Source organism: Diachasma alloeum, unplaced genomic scaffold, assembly GCF_001412515.2.
Source record: "Diachasma alloeum isolate Michigan unplaced genomic scaffold, Dall2.0 Dall_scaffold_00327, whole genome shotgun sequence".
NCBI lineage: Eukaryota > Metazoa > Arthropoda > Insecta > Hymenoptera > Braconidae > Diachasma > Diachasma alloeum.
Genome location: NW_021680466.1, coordinates 835,400 through 851,050, shown reverse-complemented (window position 1 = coordinate 851,050; position 15,651 = coordinate 835,400). Strand labels below are relative to the sequence as shown.

At 36.5% G+C, this 15,651-nt stretch overlaps 2 protein-coding genes across 3 annotated transcripts; one reads left to right on the top strand and one right to left on the bottom strand.

The window, feature by feature from the left end:
- Positions 1-579: 579 nt before the first annotated feature.
- LOC107040370 lies at positions 580-5,196 on the top strand. Its single transcript, XM_015260442.1, has 3 exons — positions 580-921; positions 2,511-2,681; positions 4,137-5,196. The coding sequence occupies exons 2-3, from the start codon at positions 2,606-2,608 to the stop codon at positions 4,655-4,657; spliced, it is 597 nt and encodes a 198-aa protein (XP_015115928.1). The 5' UTR covers positions 580-921; positions 2,511-2,605; the 3' UTR covers positions 4,658-5,196.
- Positions 5,185-10,272, bottom strand: LOC107040369 (alkaline phosphatase). 2 transcript variants are annotated; one of them, XM_015260440.1, is made up of 7 exons: positions 10,163-10,272; positions 9,875-10,077; positions 9,589-9,781; positions 8,681-9,192; positions 8,423-8,621; positions 7,574-7,792; positions 5,185-5,563 (listed from the first exon to the last, which is right to left on the bottom strand). In XM_015260440.1, the coding sequence occupies exons 1-7, from the start codon at positions 10,218-10,220 to the stop codon at positions 5,394-5,396; spliced, it is 1,554 nt and encodes a 517-aa protein (XP_015115926.1). In that variant the 5' UTR covers positions 10,221-10,272; the 3' UTR covers positions 5,185-5,393. The 2 variants fall into 2 exon arrangements, with proteins under 2 accessions (XP_015115926.1, XP_015115927.1); XM_015260441.2 differs by lacking the exon at positions 5,185-5,563 and adding an exon at positions 6,846-7,274.
- Between the last annotated feature and the right edge of the window lie 5,379 nt (positions 10,273-15,651).

Below are 15,651 nucleotides of genomic sequence, written 5' to 3'. Positions count from 1 at the left end.
GGGGAAGTATTTACTCCGTTCATCGAACTGAAAAATCCTCTAAAAAATTATGGAAAAATTCTCATAATATTGAGATTTAAGATGGCATACATTTGACCCCTAAAAAATGATGATTGATCCGCAAATTCGGTAAGTGTCCGAAGTCCGAAACAACAAGGGGACTTGATGTAGGAAAAGAAGTGTCCAAAAATCTAGTGACTCAGTGTGAAAGGTCAGTGTTAAAGGTCTACCCCGAACTTCAACTAATGCCCTAATCTCAGTTGGACTTGGTCCCTGCCAGCTCCCGAATCCCAAAGCCCCCACGTGCACAGGACTCCCTCCCCGGGAAATTTACCGAAATCATTCAGCAATCACGTGTACAGCGCTGGCCGTCCACGTGATCCCCACACTGCCCTGCTGCGTCGTTTACGTTTGAAGGGTTCTCGAATAGCCCAGATAAAAAAGGGAAGCCCAACTATTGGCCAAGGCTAGCGAGACCGGCACCGACGGACCAATCAGAGCCCTAGAATTAAATAATAGTTCTGCCGGACGGCGGTACGGCGCTGGTGTTCGTCACCTCTATGAGAGAATCGACCAGCCTCGTCTCGCCGAGTCGCACCTCAGTTGTTGTTAGCCTCTCGTGTCTTGTGGACGTGTTCCTCAGTCGCCTCAACAATCGAGGCAGAACATTTATTCGAAAACAATCGCACATCGAAGATTGAACATCTTTTGAGACATTAATTGCGTCGCGAAGAATCCAACGAGTGTCAGCTGGTGGTGGACATTAAATTACTATGGGAATATTTCGTGAATTTCCAATAGTTTTCAATCTTTATAAGAAGTACAGTTAGACGGTACGAGTTTGAGGTATTGTTTTGGTGGTTATTGAGGCTGTGATCGGGTGGAAAATACGATACGAGGGGTACCAGCAATATTTTCAAGGTGAGATATTTTATTTTATTTTTTCTGGCGTGGGACTGGGGATGGGAATATCCGCATCGGTAAACCGAATGGCCGACCAACGGAATCGGGTGTTTATGCATCCGACTGGGGATGTGCGAGGGGAATTCTACCGTAAGGCGACCTCAGATACCTGGGGGGGGATTTATTGCGATGTTCCAGGGGTTTTTGGGGTTATTGATTGGACGTGGGATTTATTTAAAGTTGGGGATTCAGGAATTGAAGGATATCTTGGGAAGGAGTCGCTTTATGCGAAAATGTCAAATACATTTTTTGTGAGATATTCAATTATCTACAAAAAAAGTCTTATGGAATTTTTTGATAGAGTCAATAGTTTCGGAGATATTCGCGAAAATGGGATGAAGATTTGATTTTTTGGTCATTGAGGCACTTCACAGTATTTTCCAAATATCTCGGAAACTAGGGGATTCACAGAAAAATGTTCAGAAAACTTTTTGCAGAGAATAAAATTACCCACAAAAAGAATTCCCAACATTTTTTCCCTAGAATGAATATTTACAAAGATAATTCCGTAATTAACAAGAAGTATTATATCTTGAAACTATCTCCAAAAAATATTCATTTGCCTTTCAACATTCTCAGCTCTTTTGTCCATCAATATTTGCCTGCTCCCCGATAACTCTTGCATATTAATAAAACATCGCAATACAAGAGCGAATGCAAAATAATCCTCCAATGATTAATCTAAAATGAAGTACAAAAATTGAAAATTCAGGGATTGGGAAATATTTTTAGACCGAGTCGCTTTGCGGAAAAATGTCATACCCATTTTTTGTAGGGAATTTAATTCTCTACAAAAAAAATCTTATAGCATTTTTTGCTAGAATCCATACTTTCGGAGATATTCGAGAAAAATAGGATGAAGGTCTGATTGCTTGTTCATTGAGGCACTTCACAGTATTTTCCAAATACCTCAGAAACTAGGGGATTCATCGAAAAATATTCCCAAAACTTTTTGCAGCGAATAAAAGTACTCACAAAATCTTTCCCAACATTTTTTCCCTAGAATGAATATTTACAAAGATAATTGCGTAATTAACAAGACGAAAATATCTTGAAATTCTTCCTAAAAAATGTTCATTTCTCTTTCAACATTTTCAACTCTTGTGTCCATCAATATTTTCCCTATTCCCCGATAACTCTTGCATAATCCCCATATGAAAAAAAAATCATTGCAAAAGCGAATGAAAAATAATGCACCAATAATTAATCTAAAATGAAGTTCAAAGATTATCGGGAATCTCTCGTGTTGTGCACTCGGGCACTAATAAAATTTTTCAGTCTCGGATGTGAGTCCGGAGTGTAAACTTAATTAGCACGTGAATTCCGAGTGTCTTGAACCCTTTTCAAACCACCGAGAATCATTAACACCTGAATTTGTTCGTCTAACCCTGCTGCTATCACTCATCATCTCGTTTGAGCTGTTCACAAATGTTTATCACCTTTCTCCGCAGAACAAAATGAGTAACACCACATATTTTTTTCATCATCTTTTCCTCAACGGAATAATTATATTGTCGATGTACTATGAAATGTCTCTTGTATTTCAGAAGTGATAACCCAAACAAATACACCAAAATAAAAAATAAAACACTGAAGTTGGAAAATAGAAGATAAAAGACAACGGTTTTACCGGTGATAAATAATGACAGAAATAATGGAGGCTAGTAGGCTGTTATCTAAACCAACGCTAGTTCGTCGAGTTTCTGATCTATTCAAAGGTAAATAAACCCCATTGTATCAACTAAATTGTACACAATTGGATAATTCTGTAAATATCTGCATGAGAAATAGGTTTAGAAAAAAATGGCAGTAGTTTTTTTTTGTAGAGAATTTTATTACTTATAAAAAAGTTATTGTCCGATTTCCCGATTAATCCAATACTTTTCGAGACATTCCACGAAATACCACGGGAGATTGGCCCAAATATTATGTTCCTCAATATTTGCCCCGCAAATACATATTTTTTTGCTCAATCATTAACATAACATGTAAGGAACATGTAAATATTTTTTATTATATTATGCATGAATATTGAGAAATTCACGTTTTTTAAACCGTATCAGTGAGTAATGATTAAAAATGAAAAATTATTTGTCTAATCAGGAATTGCACCTGAATATTTTAGAGTAATCATTCAATCAATAATGAAAACTGAAATATTTCCATTATTCGTGCCGAAAGAAATCATTATTTTCTGTTTTACATTTCGCATTTATATGAATTTTGCACCATTATTGATTAAAAAATTATTTGCTTTATTTTTTATTTTCATTTCTCATTAGTATCGCAATGAAAATTACATTTGGTATTGTTACTTATTACCGAAAAAATCATAATGCAATGTTTTCGTTAAATTATGGAATGAATATTGAGAAATTCACATTTTTTAAATATCATGTGAATGATTAATAATAAAAAATAAAAAATTATTATTCATCTGATCAGGAATTACACTTGAATATTTTATAGTAATCTTTCAATCAATAATCAAAATTGAAAAATTTCCATTATTCGTGACAAAAGTAATCGGATTTTCTATTTTCCATTTCTATTATAATGACTAATTAATTGCGTTTCATTAATCATGACGAAAGAAATCGCTATTTTGTTTCTCATTTTGAATTCACATAATATTAAAATGAATTTTATACCGTTATTGATTGAAAAATTATTTACTCAATTTTTAATTTTCATTTCTCATTGGTATCGCAATAAAAAAACATTTGATTTTATTATTCATTACGAAAAAACTCATAATTCAATTGTTATCATTAACCATTGATACTGTAACGAAACAACAATGTACCTCAGTGTTAACAATGGAAATTATTTTCCTGTCGATCTCTGAATGCCGCATCCAAAAATACAAGATCGATTAATCATTGATCAATCGCCGCCCCAGAATGTTGATATCCAAAAATAATAAACGTGTCACTGAATGCCTCAAAACGATACCAAAATAGTTGTTTTGAGAGATGCAAATAAAATCATCCCCATCAGTACTACTTATCAAAAACTTTGATGTCATTTCCGAAAGTCATTAAATCCCCCCCGAGACCGATAACAAAAATCTCCATCACATTGTTTTTAGACACCCCGATAAACCTCAACACCAAAAACCGTGAGCCTCCCCACGCCAAAAATACATCTCGATCTCCCTCTCTCTCTTACAGACAGCAACACAAGTGGTTCACAGCTGTTCACGCACTCATCGATGCAGAAGCTGCGTCACTGCTGCCAGAATCTCAATCTCTTCCCCTATCTCCTGTACTCACTGGGAGATGTGAAAAACACAACTCAAAAATTGACGATAAATCAGTTGATCACAACATTCACAGATCGCCTCTTCCAGCTGTACCTGAACATTCGTCTGATTGTGCACAGCAAACTCCAGCCAGATCCTCAAAAATCAACGCAAGAGGCCAAAGGAGAAGTCAAGAAATTCACAAAATTCGAGAGACAGAAGAGAAAACCAAATTCCCTGCTGCTGATTCTAGCTGTTTATCTTGCACCACTGGTTCTCGTATTTCAACTAGTCGGCATTTTATCATTACTCGTATTCGGTAAATACACACCGGGCTTTGTTTTTCTACTGTCAGCTCTTCTTTTTCTCGGTTATATATCCATGAAAGTGCTGTTTCACGACAATGACAATCAGGAATATAAAAAACGGGCTAAACGAAAAATTGATTAAACATTCTACTCCGCAATCATTCGTAATTATTAATTAATTTTAGTTCTCACTTTTTGTATTTTCATCATCTCGTTCATATTTTTCATCCTCGAGTTTAATTTTATCGATAATAATTGGCTCATTGATGACCAGAGAACATTTAGGCTGCGTTGTTCATTCATTTTGATGATTCCAGAACAAGAGCAAGATATTGTGATCAGATCAATGTAATTAATGATCAATAGGCTACTTTCATTGGATTAATTACTATCGGTTATTTTAAATTAGGGCGTATACTTAATGGTGACATAATCACTGCTTCATACCATTTCTTTCGTCTGTTATCCATGTTTTTGTTCTTGTATTTTGTCAGCTCAAAGTGAGGTTTGATTTGAGTCACAGTGAAATAAATCTACGAATTTAAATGATGCGAATGTTGAATATGCAGCAATAAGACTGAATATAAAATATTACTGTGTAGTGTGGAAATACTGTTTTTTTTTTGTAAATATCTGAGGTATATGAGGAAGTGGTTTAAATACATTTAATTAATTCATGTATGACTTTTTATTGATTAATTCTAGTTAACAGTCACATTGAAGAATACTGAATCCCCTATGAAAATTCTGGAACACCAATTGCCAATATTTTTTACTGCACTCGTCATCATGTTCGGAAAAAAATGACAAAGATTAATTCTCTATTTTATCGATAAGACAATGATCTTATCGATAAAGTTGAAATCATCCATCTGATATCAGAGTGCTAATACTGATGTAAATACTGCGATTATCAATATTATCACGATGTGACTTTCCCTGGAAGTGTATGACTCATTGGAGTAGGGCCCTATCTTGGCACCGTACGCTATCACATGAGCCACGTAGTTTTGCTCGTGAGTTGAGTGGATTAAATGGGAAAATGGTCCTGCAACATAATTGGAGGTTAACAGTCACGTGTCGAAATTGTGATCGACTTTTTTTTTTCTCTTTTAAGAAAAGTCTTTTGAAAAAACCTGATTGGATTTTTTGTCATGACAACTGACCTCCGCCATATGTAGCCCACGTACTCACCTCTATTTTGGAAAATTTGTTTTGCTCCCACTCAAACAAAATTCGAAACGACTGTATCCTTGATACAGGAGTTGGACTTTACGTGGACACGACTGAGTTGTTATCTAGGAACTAAGTTGAATTTTTTAAGAAAATGTGCACATTTTCCATCTGCGAGAATTTTCTTAAATTTTTTGTAAAATCAGAGAATTTTCTCGAATTCTCGAAGACCGCTTGAGGGCTAACTCATGATAAAAACGGAGGTACAAATCCCACCATTAGGTGTTTGTACCTTCCTAGTCTATCCTCTTTGACCTCCCCGATGTCGTGTATAAGAAAAATGAAGAAAGTAGCTGATCATGAAATTGCCCATATTTGGAAGTTAGTTAAACCCAGGAGGTTGGCACCTCTGGGGCCGTTTTCCGAATCTGATACACAATTTCCTTAAGGGGTAACAGAATGCCCTTAATTTTCCAAATTTTTGAACAAATTTCCTGCTGAAAGTTATCGATACTAAAAAAAATCGAAGCACATTAATCTCCAGGAGGTGATGATGATGATCAATGTCTTTTGGGTTAAAAAAATATTGATAATTTTGAGCAGGTAATTTGTTTATTAAATTAAATTTCGAGAAAACGATGTCCTTCTGTTACCTCTTAAGGGTGTTGTTCCGAGAGAGTCACACTTGAAATTTTTCACGCTTTGGGCTGGTATCCCGCTAAACGGAGAACCCGGATTAAAACAAAAACTTTTGCTGATGTACAGTTCAACTTGGCTCACGCATACATAAATTGATTATACATGAATACGTGCGTATAAAGTTGACACCAAACGGTGTCGACAAGTGCCAGGCAATTACGCGCAGTGTGTCTCTCTGTTCGTGTGACTCCTAACCTGGCAGAATTTGTGGTTTGTTTTATTGAGTATTTTGCCACGTCTCTACTGAACTCACTTGTCCCGCCCATTGGGGAAAAAACTTTCTACGATGATTTCTCGAAAATGAAATGGTCAATCAATTTCATTTTTTTCAGTAGATTGATTAACACTATTTCTACATTGCGTTTTTTAAAATTAAAAATGTCGAGTTTTTTTTTTTTTTTGAAAACGGTGAAACTGCATTTAACGGGTAAAATTCAAGAAAATGTAACTCAAGTTTCAGATGGTCAGTTGGAATTATAATGGGTTTATTTTACAGCTAATTCTTAGAGCTATCTACAATAAATTTTTTTTTTTAAATGTCGAAAAAAAAAGTTACACGACAACAACCAACTCCAAATGAGGCGACTACGAGAGCTACATATGTCCATACGGAGGCGTATACCTATTCTGTGCATATTTACAAATATATGCACTACAGCAAAAGCAACGGAGCCATAAACCGGGTGGTATGGTTGTAGCGCGCATCATAACCTAGTAATGAAGAAGTTATTGAAACATGTGGTTGAGACTGCAAGAACTGCACCACTGCAAATCCTACCACTAGGCGTCTATACCTCGCCGATCCGTGTATGAGAAAAATTAAGAAAGTGGCTAATCATGAAATTGCCCATTTTTGTAAGTTAGGTTAACTTTAGCCGCATCAAAATCTAGTAATGAAGAAATTTTTGAAACGTCGTTTAGACTGCAACAACTGGCAGACTACCCCCCAACAATAGAGAAAACATGAAGTCAGGGGAGCGATTTTACTCGTTTTATGTCGACATAAAATCGTAAATTTCAACTGACAGTCCTGGATTCGGAATACTCAACTAGGATTGGTTGAAATTTATGATTTTATGTCGATATAAAACGAGCAAAATCGCTCCCCAGATTTCCTCCACTGACTGATTATCGAACGAATCAGTGAGTGACTTGATCACGGAAGTAGTAAGATCGAAGAGCGTACCTATTGCATAAATTGGAACATCACCGCCCCCGTGATAAGCCTCATCCGTGATAATGGCAGCTTGTTGACTATAAGTGAAGTCGCTGGTATTGATTTTCGTCGGATCGATTCTAGATGCTTTTCCATCTTTCACCTCGTAAGCCATGTTATTAGGGCCACCAGTGCCATAAGATAATATGGTGTAGGGAGTCTGATCCAATTTCGATTTTTGTGATATCCCTGAACAATTCAAAATGTTGGAATACGGAATGATATTTACAAATGGCGCCAGTAATTTTCAGTGTTAGGTCAGGAAGAAGTCTAAAAAGTCAACTTTATGTCCAAGGACGTAAAGTTGACTTTATATTTAGTATCTGCCTTCTTAAGGAACTTCGGCAGTAAGTATACTTGGTGAAAATTTCGAAATGGTATAAAGACGCAATATTTGGATCATATGTTGTTGAGCACATTCAAAAACTATTCCCAAAATTTCAAGTACCTTGTCCACCCCATTTTCGAGATATACATCGTCAAAAATGGAGAAAACACAAAAATTGAATGTTTGGCGATGCATATCTCAAAAAGGGGTGGATCAGGGACTTGAAATTTTGGGAATATCTTTTTAATGTGGTCAACAACATATGATCCAAATATTGCGTCTTTATACCATTTCGAAATTTTCACCAAGTATACTTACTGCGGAAGTACCTTAAGGAAGAAATGTTCAGTGTTATCGGATCGTGGCGTCACCCCATTTAAAATTGTACAGGTTTTGGCTATAAACCGCCAAAATCTGGCAACCATGGAAATGTTGGGGAAGAATAGTCATGGAATATTTGTAAGAATTTCCTATTGAGCTAGAACATTTACCTAGAATAGACGACCCCCTGTCACTATATCCATTGAACATCAAAGAATGCGAATGATCACTCGTGACAATAACCAAAGTATTATCAACATTCACTAGTCCCAAAGTAGTATTAATAGCATCGGAGAATCTGACTGTCTCTCTGAGTGCTTGTGCCGCATGTCCTCGATGATGAGCGAAGTCGATCAGTCCCCCTTCCACCTAGAAAGATCGATCTTCGTGACATGCATAAAAAATTCCCCTTAAATTGCGGTCATTACCACAAGTAAAAATCCCTTCTTCTCCTTCTGCAAGACCCTGACCGCCATTTTCGTCATCTCCTCTAGGCTGGGTTGACCTGCAGGCCCTGTATTTCTGTTCCAGTCCATGCTGATGTGTCCGTTAGCGAAAATTCCCATTAAGTAATCGACTTCCTCGGGATCAACGCTCCTCAACTCTCTGTTGTTCTGAACAAGTTTGTAACGGAGGTTTCTCTCTTCCTTGTCATTTTTCCAATATGAGAGTAGATCCCTTCCGTCCGAACTGTAACAGGCCCAGGTGTCTATCGGATCTGACTTGGTACCTGTCGCGTTGGACTTTAACATCTGCCTTCCACCACCCATGATCACTCTGATATTGGTTCCGGGGGAATCCTCAATTAATTGGCGCGCGATGTCTTTGCATGCTTTTGAGGATGTCGGTATTTCTCGCTCACATTCCCATTTTCTGTTGGGACAGTGGGCGTAAAGAGGCGCAGGAGTGGCATGAGTCACTCTCGTTGTGGTGACAAAGCCTATAGTCCGATAATATTTATCTTTACGATGTGAACTAATTAAAAGATGAGAGGACTCGATAACAAATTTTTTATTTCGTTAATACTTTGAGTTCTATTCATCGTAGGGTAATTTTTCAGAATTCATGACGAAGATGGGGTTATTTACCGTCAGTTTGACCGATCGCGTATCGCTACTTGACACAAATCTGCGGACATATCGGCATCTGTTCGAAAATCAGTTTTTAAGCGGTATCTTTTTTGCTCCTGATCAGAGAGCGATCCACGATCGATCAAATCGATGCGGAGTGATCTCACCTTTCATATGCACCGCGAAAAATTTCATTATAATAACTAGAACCGAAGATATCGCTAAAAATTCAAAATCGAAAAATTCAGATTTTTGGATAAATGGACCTGTAGCTTTACCAGCCCGTTGTGCCCACTCTATTACCGACTCCACGTGATAACTTTCATCCAAACTCCCCTCGCAGTCGCCCACACCGACATTGCTATCGAGACCCACGACCTGAGAATTTGTCTTGACACCACTGAAGAGCGCCGTTGCAGTTGATGCTGAATCAGGTACTTGTTTGTTGGTATTATACGTCTATCGGTAAAATCCACACAGGTTAAGATCTCATGAAAAAGATGGCCGCCGTCACGAAGATAACAAGATATTTCCAATGATGAAATCACTGACCTTGATAAGACCCACGTGAGGTAACTTTTCCCACGCGAGATAACTCGTCTCGCCCCTATGATAAATCCTACTAGCTGTGATGGTATCAATACTCATTCCATCTCCAACAAAAACAATAACGTTTTTAGCGGTTTTCTTGTTCCATTTGTGGGACAGTGACTCTTCAATCTCTAGTCTCGCTGAGTTCCTCCAGTAATCGGCATCTTTTTTTGGAAAAAAAAAAATTGAACATTATAAAGAATCGAGGTGATGAATTTTAAAAATTATCTTTTATTCGGCCTCACACACCTTCCAATGCAACTATCTGGTGGAGGTTCAGGAGTATTAGGATAAATTTGCTACACATGACGAAGTGATTTACTTCCGCCAACTAACTCAGCGATTCCTTTGGGCACGAGACCCTGCGTCAGCATTATGTAATGATAAGGTGGGCCGGAATTCATTACTTAGTTATCATCGCTAATGGACGACAGGTGATAGACGTCATTTTAGAGATTACGGGGATGACTCGGGGTTATTGTAATTCGGGTACGGGAGGTTAATTGTTGGTTTTTGAATTCTAAAATATTAGGATCGCGTGGAGGCATATTACGGCGGTTTCAGGAACTTTGCGGTGGGTACGGCAGGTTGGGGATATATCAGCGGTCGATAAACAAGCTTTGGTGGTGAGGAAGTCTCATCACAGAGGTCACTACATAAAACTTTTTGGAAATTGACTTTTTTTAATTTACAAAATTATCAAAAAATTAAGAGTTATACAAAATTGAATTTTCGGAGTATCAATTCTCTTTCAGTTAAAAATATTGTAAAACCAAAGCCCTTTGATGAATAATTCACTTTATTAAAAGAATTTGGGGTGCAACGAATAATGAAAAATAATCAAATAGTACAGGTATTTATAAATTTATCATTTATTTTTGTTGTTATTGCTGTGAAATTCCTAATTTTCTTAATAGAAAAATTTGGACGTAAACTGTTTATTGAGGAAAAATCAGAAATAATTGAGGAGTTTATGAGTTTGGAAGTGCTCCATAAAAATCCGCCCGCAGAATTTATTGATCGTCTTATTTTTCCCCTCCGGGTTTTGGTTAGCGACGAGATTGAAGATGGTGGGTATTTTTTCCATCCTACACAATCAGCCTCATTCCCTCTTCCTCCCTCCTAGTAAGGTCCCGTGGCGAGGGTGGAACGAGGGAAGAAATAAAGGGGGTGAAAAATGGTTGGAGCGTATTTTAAAGGGAAGCTGAAGACCCTCCCCTATTTTCACTGAAAAAAATGGCAGTTCATACTTCTCCGGTACATTATTGACTGCACGGAGAGAAATATTCAATTAAAATTACATATCTTTTCCATAATTCCGGAGCGAAATGTGGTTGTAGGAAATTTTACGAAACTATCACGTAATTTTTATATAAAATCACGGAATTTTTCCACGGCGTTCCGTAATTTTTACCTGAATCTCCTAGGAAAAATTACGATACCGTCACTTAAATTTTCTGAGTCGATTCCGTAATCCGTGAGCGAACTGTGAGTTCCGTAATTTTTTGTGAACATTTCTCTCCGTGTACTTCAATCCAAAAAAATATCAAATTTCAATCTCATCCTATCAATAATGAGACGAAACTACTATACATCATTGGTTCATTATTCCTACAATTCAATTAAAAAAATTGATGATGAGATGTTGAATGTTGGTTAACATGCTTGTCAATAATTGATCAGTAATTGAAATTCTACATGATATGCGGAACATAAATATTCAAAGTCTATTTGAATTCTCGTTATTTCCCCGGCATCAATCACCCACTCGATTAAACATAATTATTGACATTCGGATGCACGGACCAGAATGTTTTGCCGAGGTATGCATTAGTGATAAATAAATAGAATGTAATGAATTGGCGTGTTGCGCGCTATTACGAAATCGATTGATCCTCCCCCGGGCCCTCATCCAGCGGTCAACCGAGTCGATATTCAATCGAGAGCTGTGATAAAGCTGAACCACCACAGTTTCTGGATATAACTAGTTTCTCCAGAATATCACCATGAAAAATATTTCTGGAGAATCGATTTATAGTATAGAAAATGATTTTTTGGATGGGAAAAAACGAGAATACAATTGCAAATCACTAATGAACAATAGTATTGGATCACTTATTTCGCCCATCACATCCTCACAAAGATCAACATTCTACACTGACAGTTCACAATCGTATGCCACTGCTTCGAAATTTTCACGACCTGGCCACTGGAGAGGGGTTGGACGGGGTCCCGCAAAGGGTTACTGAGGAAATGGACGGACCACACACGTTTGACCGGTATGCAAATCGGCCGGACTCGGAACAAAAATTACAAAACATTTTATTCGTTTTATTTCGTCCCTTCCTTTAATGCGAGAAATCACCAGCTGGCGCCTTCGGCATTGTTCCCTTAGGTATATCGCAACAGTTATGAATTTCCAAACATTATTTTACCGTTAGAATTTATTCTCTTGGTCAAATAAATCAATAGAATAAACGATATGATGCTTGTTTTTATTCGTTTAATAATTCCTTTATAATATTTTTAGTTGACTCCGCAGTATTCATAAAACTGCAATAATGATACGATAATACCCTCTCAAGCAAAATAAAGAGGGAGGAGAGAGGTTCGAACAAAAGAATATCGTGAAGGCGCAAGTACGCTCGGGAAATAATAAAGCTTTAGTTTTTACTTGTATCATAAATTTAAGAGCTTTTCTTGTTTATAACGTCAGCCTACTGCACCTCGGGATAAACTTTTGATATGAAGTGGTATTGTTTTTCATCAGAGACGTGAGGCGCCGTCACGTTTCGAAATCCATTGGGTCATAGAATAAATTGATGATGATGAATTTTGATTCCCATACGGTCTAGTGGCTACGATATTACAGTAAAGTATCATCACGAGATGCGAATGATGTCTGCTTTCCTTGTCTCAGAGTTTCGGCTATTTTTTTGGTGATGCATATTTTAATTTCCGTCCACAGATAGTATATTTTGATTCCCATATAATCCAGTGGCTAGGATAATACACTAAAGCTACGATAATACATTTTGGCGTTTTTCATTCTGCATGAAAAAAATAACCTCAAATACATAAGACATTTTTTGCTTGTATTAGAAAAAAATAACGGTCCAGCGACATTATCCATTTCCATGGATGATGTATTTTAATTCCCATATGGTCTAGTGGCTAGGATATCATTTTCATATTACTGAGGTGTGATTATAAGATGCGAGATGACCGCTGGTTTCCATGTGTTAGATCTCCTACGTCTAATAGTCACCTTACGACTGACTACTCAGATGTGATCTGACGGTCGTAATTTTTTATCACAGAGTTTTGACAATTTTCTGGGTAATGCATATTTTAATTTCCATCCGTAGATGGTATATTTTGATTTGCATATAGTCTAGTGGCTAGGTAAATACACCAAAGCATTATTGCGTTTCTCATTTCGCATGAAAAAAATAACGGGACTTTTTTTTTCCTTGTGGGTAAGGCCTAGGATCACCCCTCACAATCTAAGGGGTGGAGAACTGAGAAAAACTCTCTGTGTAGGGGCAGAAACCCTCACCCCACGATAAGCAAAAACCAGCGGCGAGAAAAAATACAAAATGGCTTCTAAATATGAGTGGACACGAACTTCTCAAGAAATAGGGTTTTTTTCTTTTGTAGTCAACGGTTTTAATCGACCTAGGATAGATCACCCCAGGGATGAAAATTTTCAATTAAAACTCACTGTGAAACTGTTTAAAACTTAAAAACACCGGGAATAAAGTTATATGCTGACAAGCTATAGTCCGGCCCATTATCGCCCTGCAAGGGGTTGTAGTCAAGTTCGGTAAATTATAAATTTTAACTCTTTGCATTAATTACTTTTTATTCGTTTTTCTGTTTCGCGTTCGGGAAGTTTAAATTTAATATTGGTATTTTTTCTTTTAAAAACCAACACGAGAGAATAGTTGATAAAAACGAAAATTACCGTCAATGTTTTCATTAAAAAAATTATTGATGAATATCATTTTATAAAAAATATAATGATCAACTGTAACGATATATTATAATTATTTATTCCACGAGAGGGAATTATAAAAAAAGAATTCTTAGTTATCGACGGAGCTTCGAACTTTCTTACCATCACGAGGGGCTGAAAGAATTCGCTCGGCTGATTTTTATATTACCAACGCGGTCGATATAAAGATTATGAAAAAATAGAGGACAGAGGGCAGCAGTTGTGAATGCCACAATAGAATTTTTCATAAAATTCTGGGAAATCGATATCAGTCAGCGAATTTAAAATTTAAATTGACGATAAAAATAAAAAATAAAAATCATTAATTATTGAATACTGATGTTTTGCTATACAATAAATAATATAGAAAGAATAATGAAGACCGAATATTTAAATGAAAATTATCCGAAAATAAAGAAATAATAATGATCGAAAATCTATCATTGCTTTTCGATTTAATTTGGAGTAAGTTCGAGGTGAATGATCTGCAGTTATTAAATTCCCTCTCCGGATAATAAATTCATCGTCAAAATTTTAACAAGCTCGTGCAGTCAAGTTACTTCCACCGCTCGTGCATTAACCTCCCGAATACAGAAATTCCATTCCCACTTAATTTTCTTATCAATCCGACAGCTCACGTCACTCAAATTATCTCATAAATTTCTGATAAATTTGGTCAAGACATCCGCCATTCAGTCATTTCCCGAATGTATGCATAAACAACGTGAAGTGCAGAATTCAACTGCACGCCATATTGACACCCATTATAATGCATAAAAAATATACGGAAACTGAAAAATTGAGTTTTGTAAATATTTAACTGGTGTCGTAAAAATTTCAACTTTCTGTCGTAGCATGAGAATGTCTAAGCACAGCTAATTCAAAATGGCGGCACTACCACCCCTATATCATTCTCACAGCGACCCCTCGAGGCACCCTCTTAACAGAAACTGGAGGCGGCCTCGGGTTTGCTTCGGGGTGGGGCGTACATACCTTTTCAAAATATGGCGTTTATTCCGGATATTTTATTTATATTCTTCGGACGTTTATTGCCATAACCCAGATGCAGTCGCAGATACCACTGAATAAAGATAAAAAATACTAAGGAAGTAAATAAAATGAAAAGAGATAATATTTTATTTTTCATTAAACATAAAAATTTTCATGTTAATATAAGGAAATATGATTTTAAAAATTTGATGTGACAGGAAAATATGGATAAACATTGGAATAAAATGAAAAAAAATTCTATATTTTTAAATTTTATTTATGGATATTTGAAATATTTTTTTTTAGAGGGGTTTACTACTGAGAAATAGTGAAGTAGTAGTTGTTGTTATGCGAGAAATTCCCTCTTGAATAAAGGAGAGTTTGAGGAAACTGAGATTTCGCATGTAAAAGCTGTGACCAACCCGGACGCCTGAAATTCCACGAAAATAGTTGGGAATTGACCGTCCCTCGCATATGCAAAATACACGAGAGAATGCACATTTGTTTTGTATTATTTATTTTAAGATAATTAATTATTGCTTTCATTTTGATGGATGCAGGGTAATTAGGAGAGAATAATTAAGCCAATATACCTGAGAGCTTCACTTATGTAATCCAAGGAAATAATCCATAATGAGAATCACATGAAATGCCAAACAATCACTGATAATTTAGTGTTCATAAACTTCCATTCGCCTCTTTGAGATAAATAATTTCATCTCGAAGAATTTTAAAATTTACGCAAATATTT

Bases quoted from the DNA above. Each gene is read 5' to 3' on its own strand.
- LOC107040370 (XM_015260442.1), top strand. From the start codon at position 2,606: ATGACAGAAATAATGGAGGCTAGTAGGCTGTTATCTAAACCAACGCTA. The intron at 2,682-4,136 runs GTAAATAAACCC...TCTCTCTTACAG, and splicing joins AGTTTCTGATCTATTCAAAG to ACAGCAACACAAGTGGTTCA.
- LOC107040369 (XM_015260440.1), bottom strand. From the start codon at position 10,220: ATGTGTAGCAAATTTATCCTAATACTCCTGAACCTCCACCAGATAGTT. The intron at 9,782-9,874 runs GTCAGTGATTTC...TTTTACCGATAG, and splicing joins CTCACGTGGGTCTTATCAAG to ACGTATAATACCAACAAACA. The intron at 5,564-7,573 runs GTACGCTCTTCG...ATTATGTTGCAG, and splicing joins TGTTCCAATTTATGCAATAG to GACCATTTTCCCATTTAATC.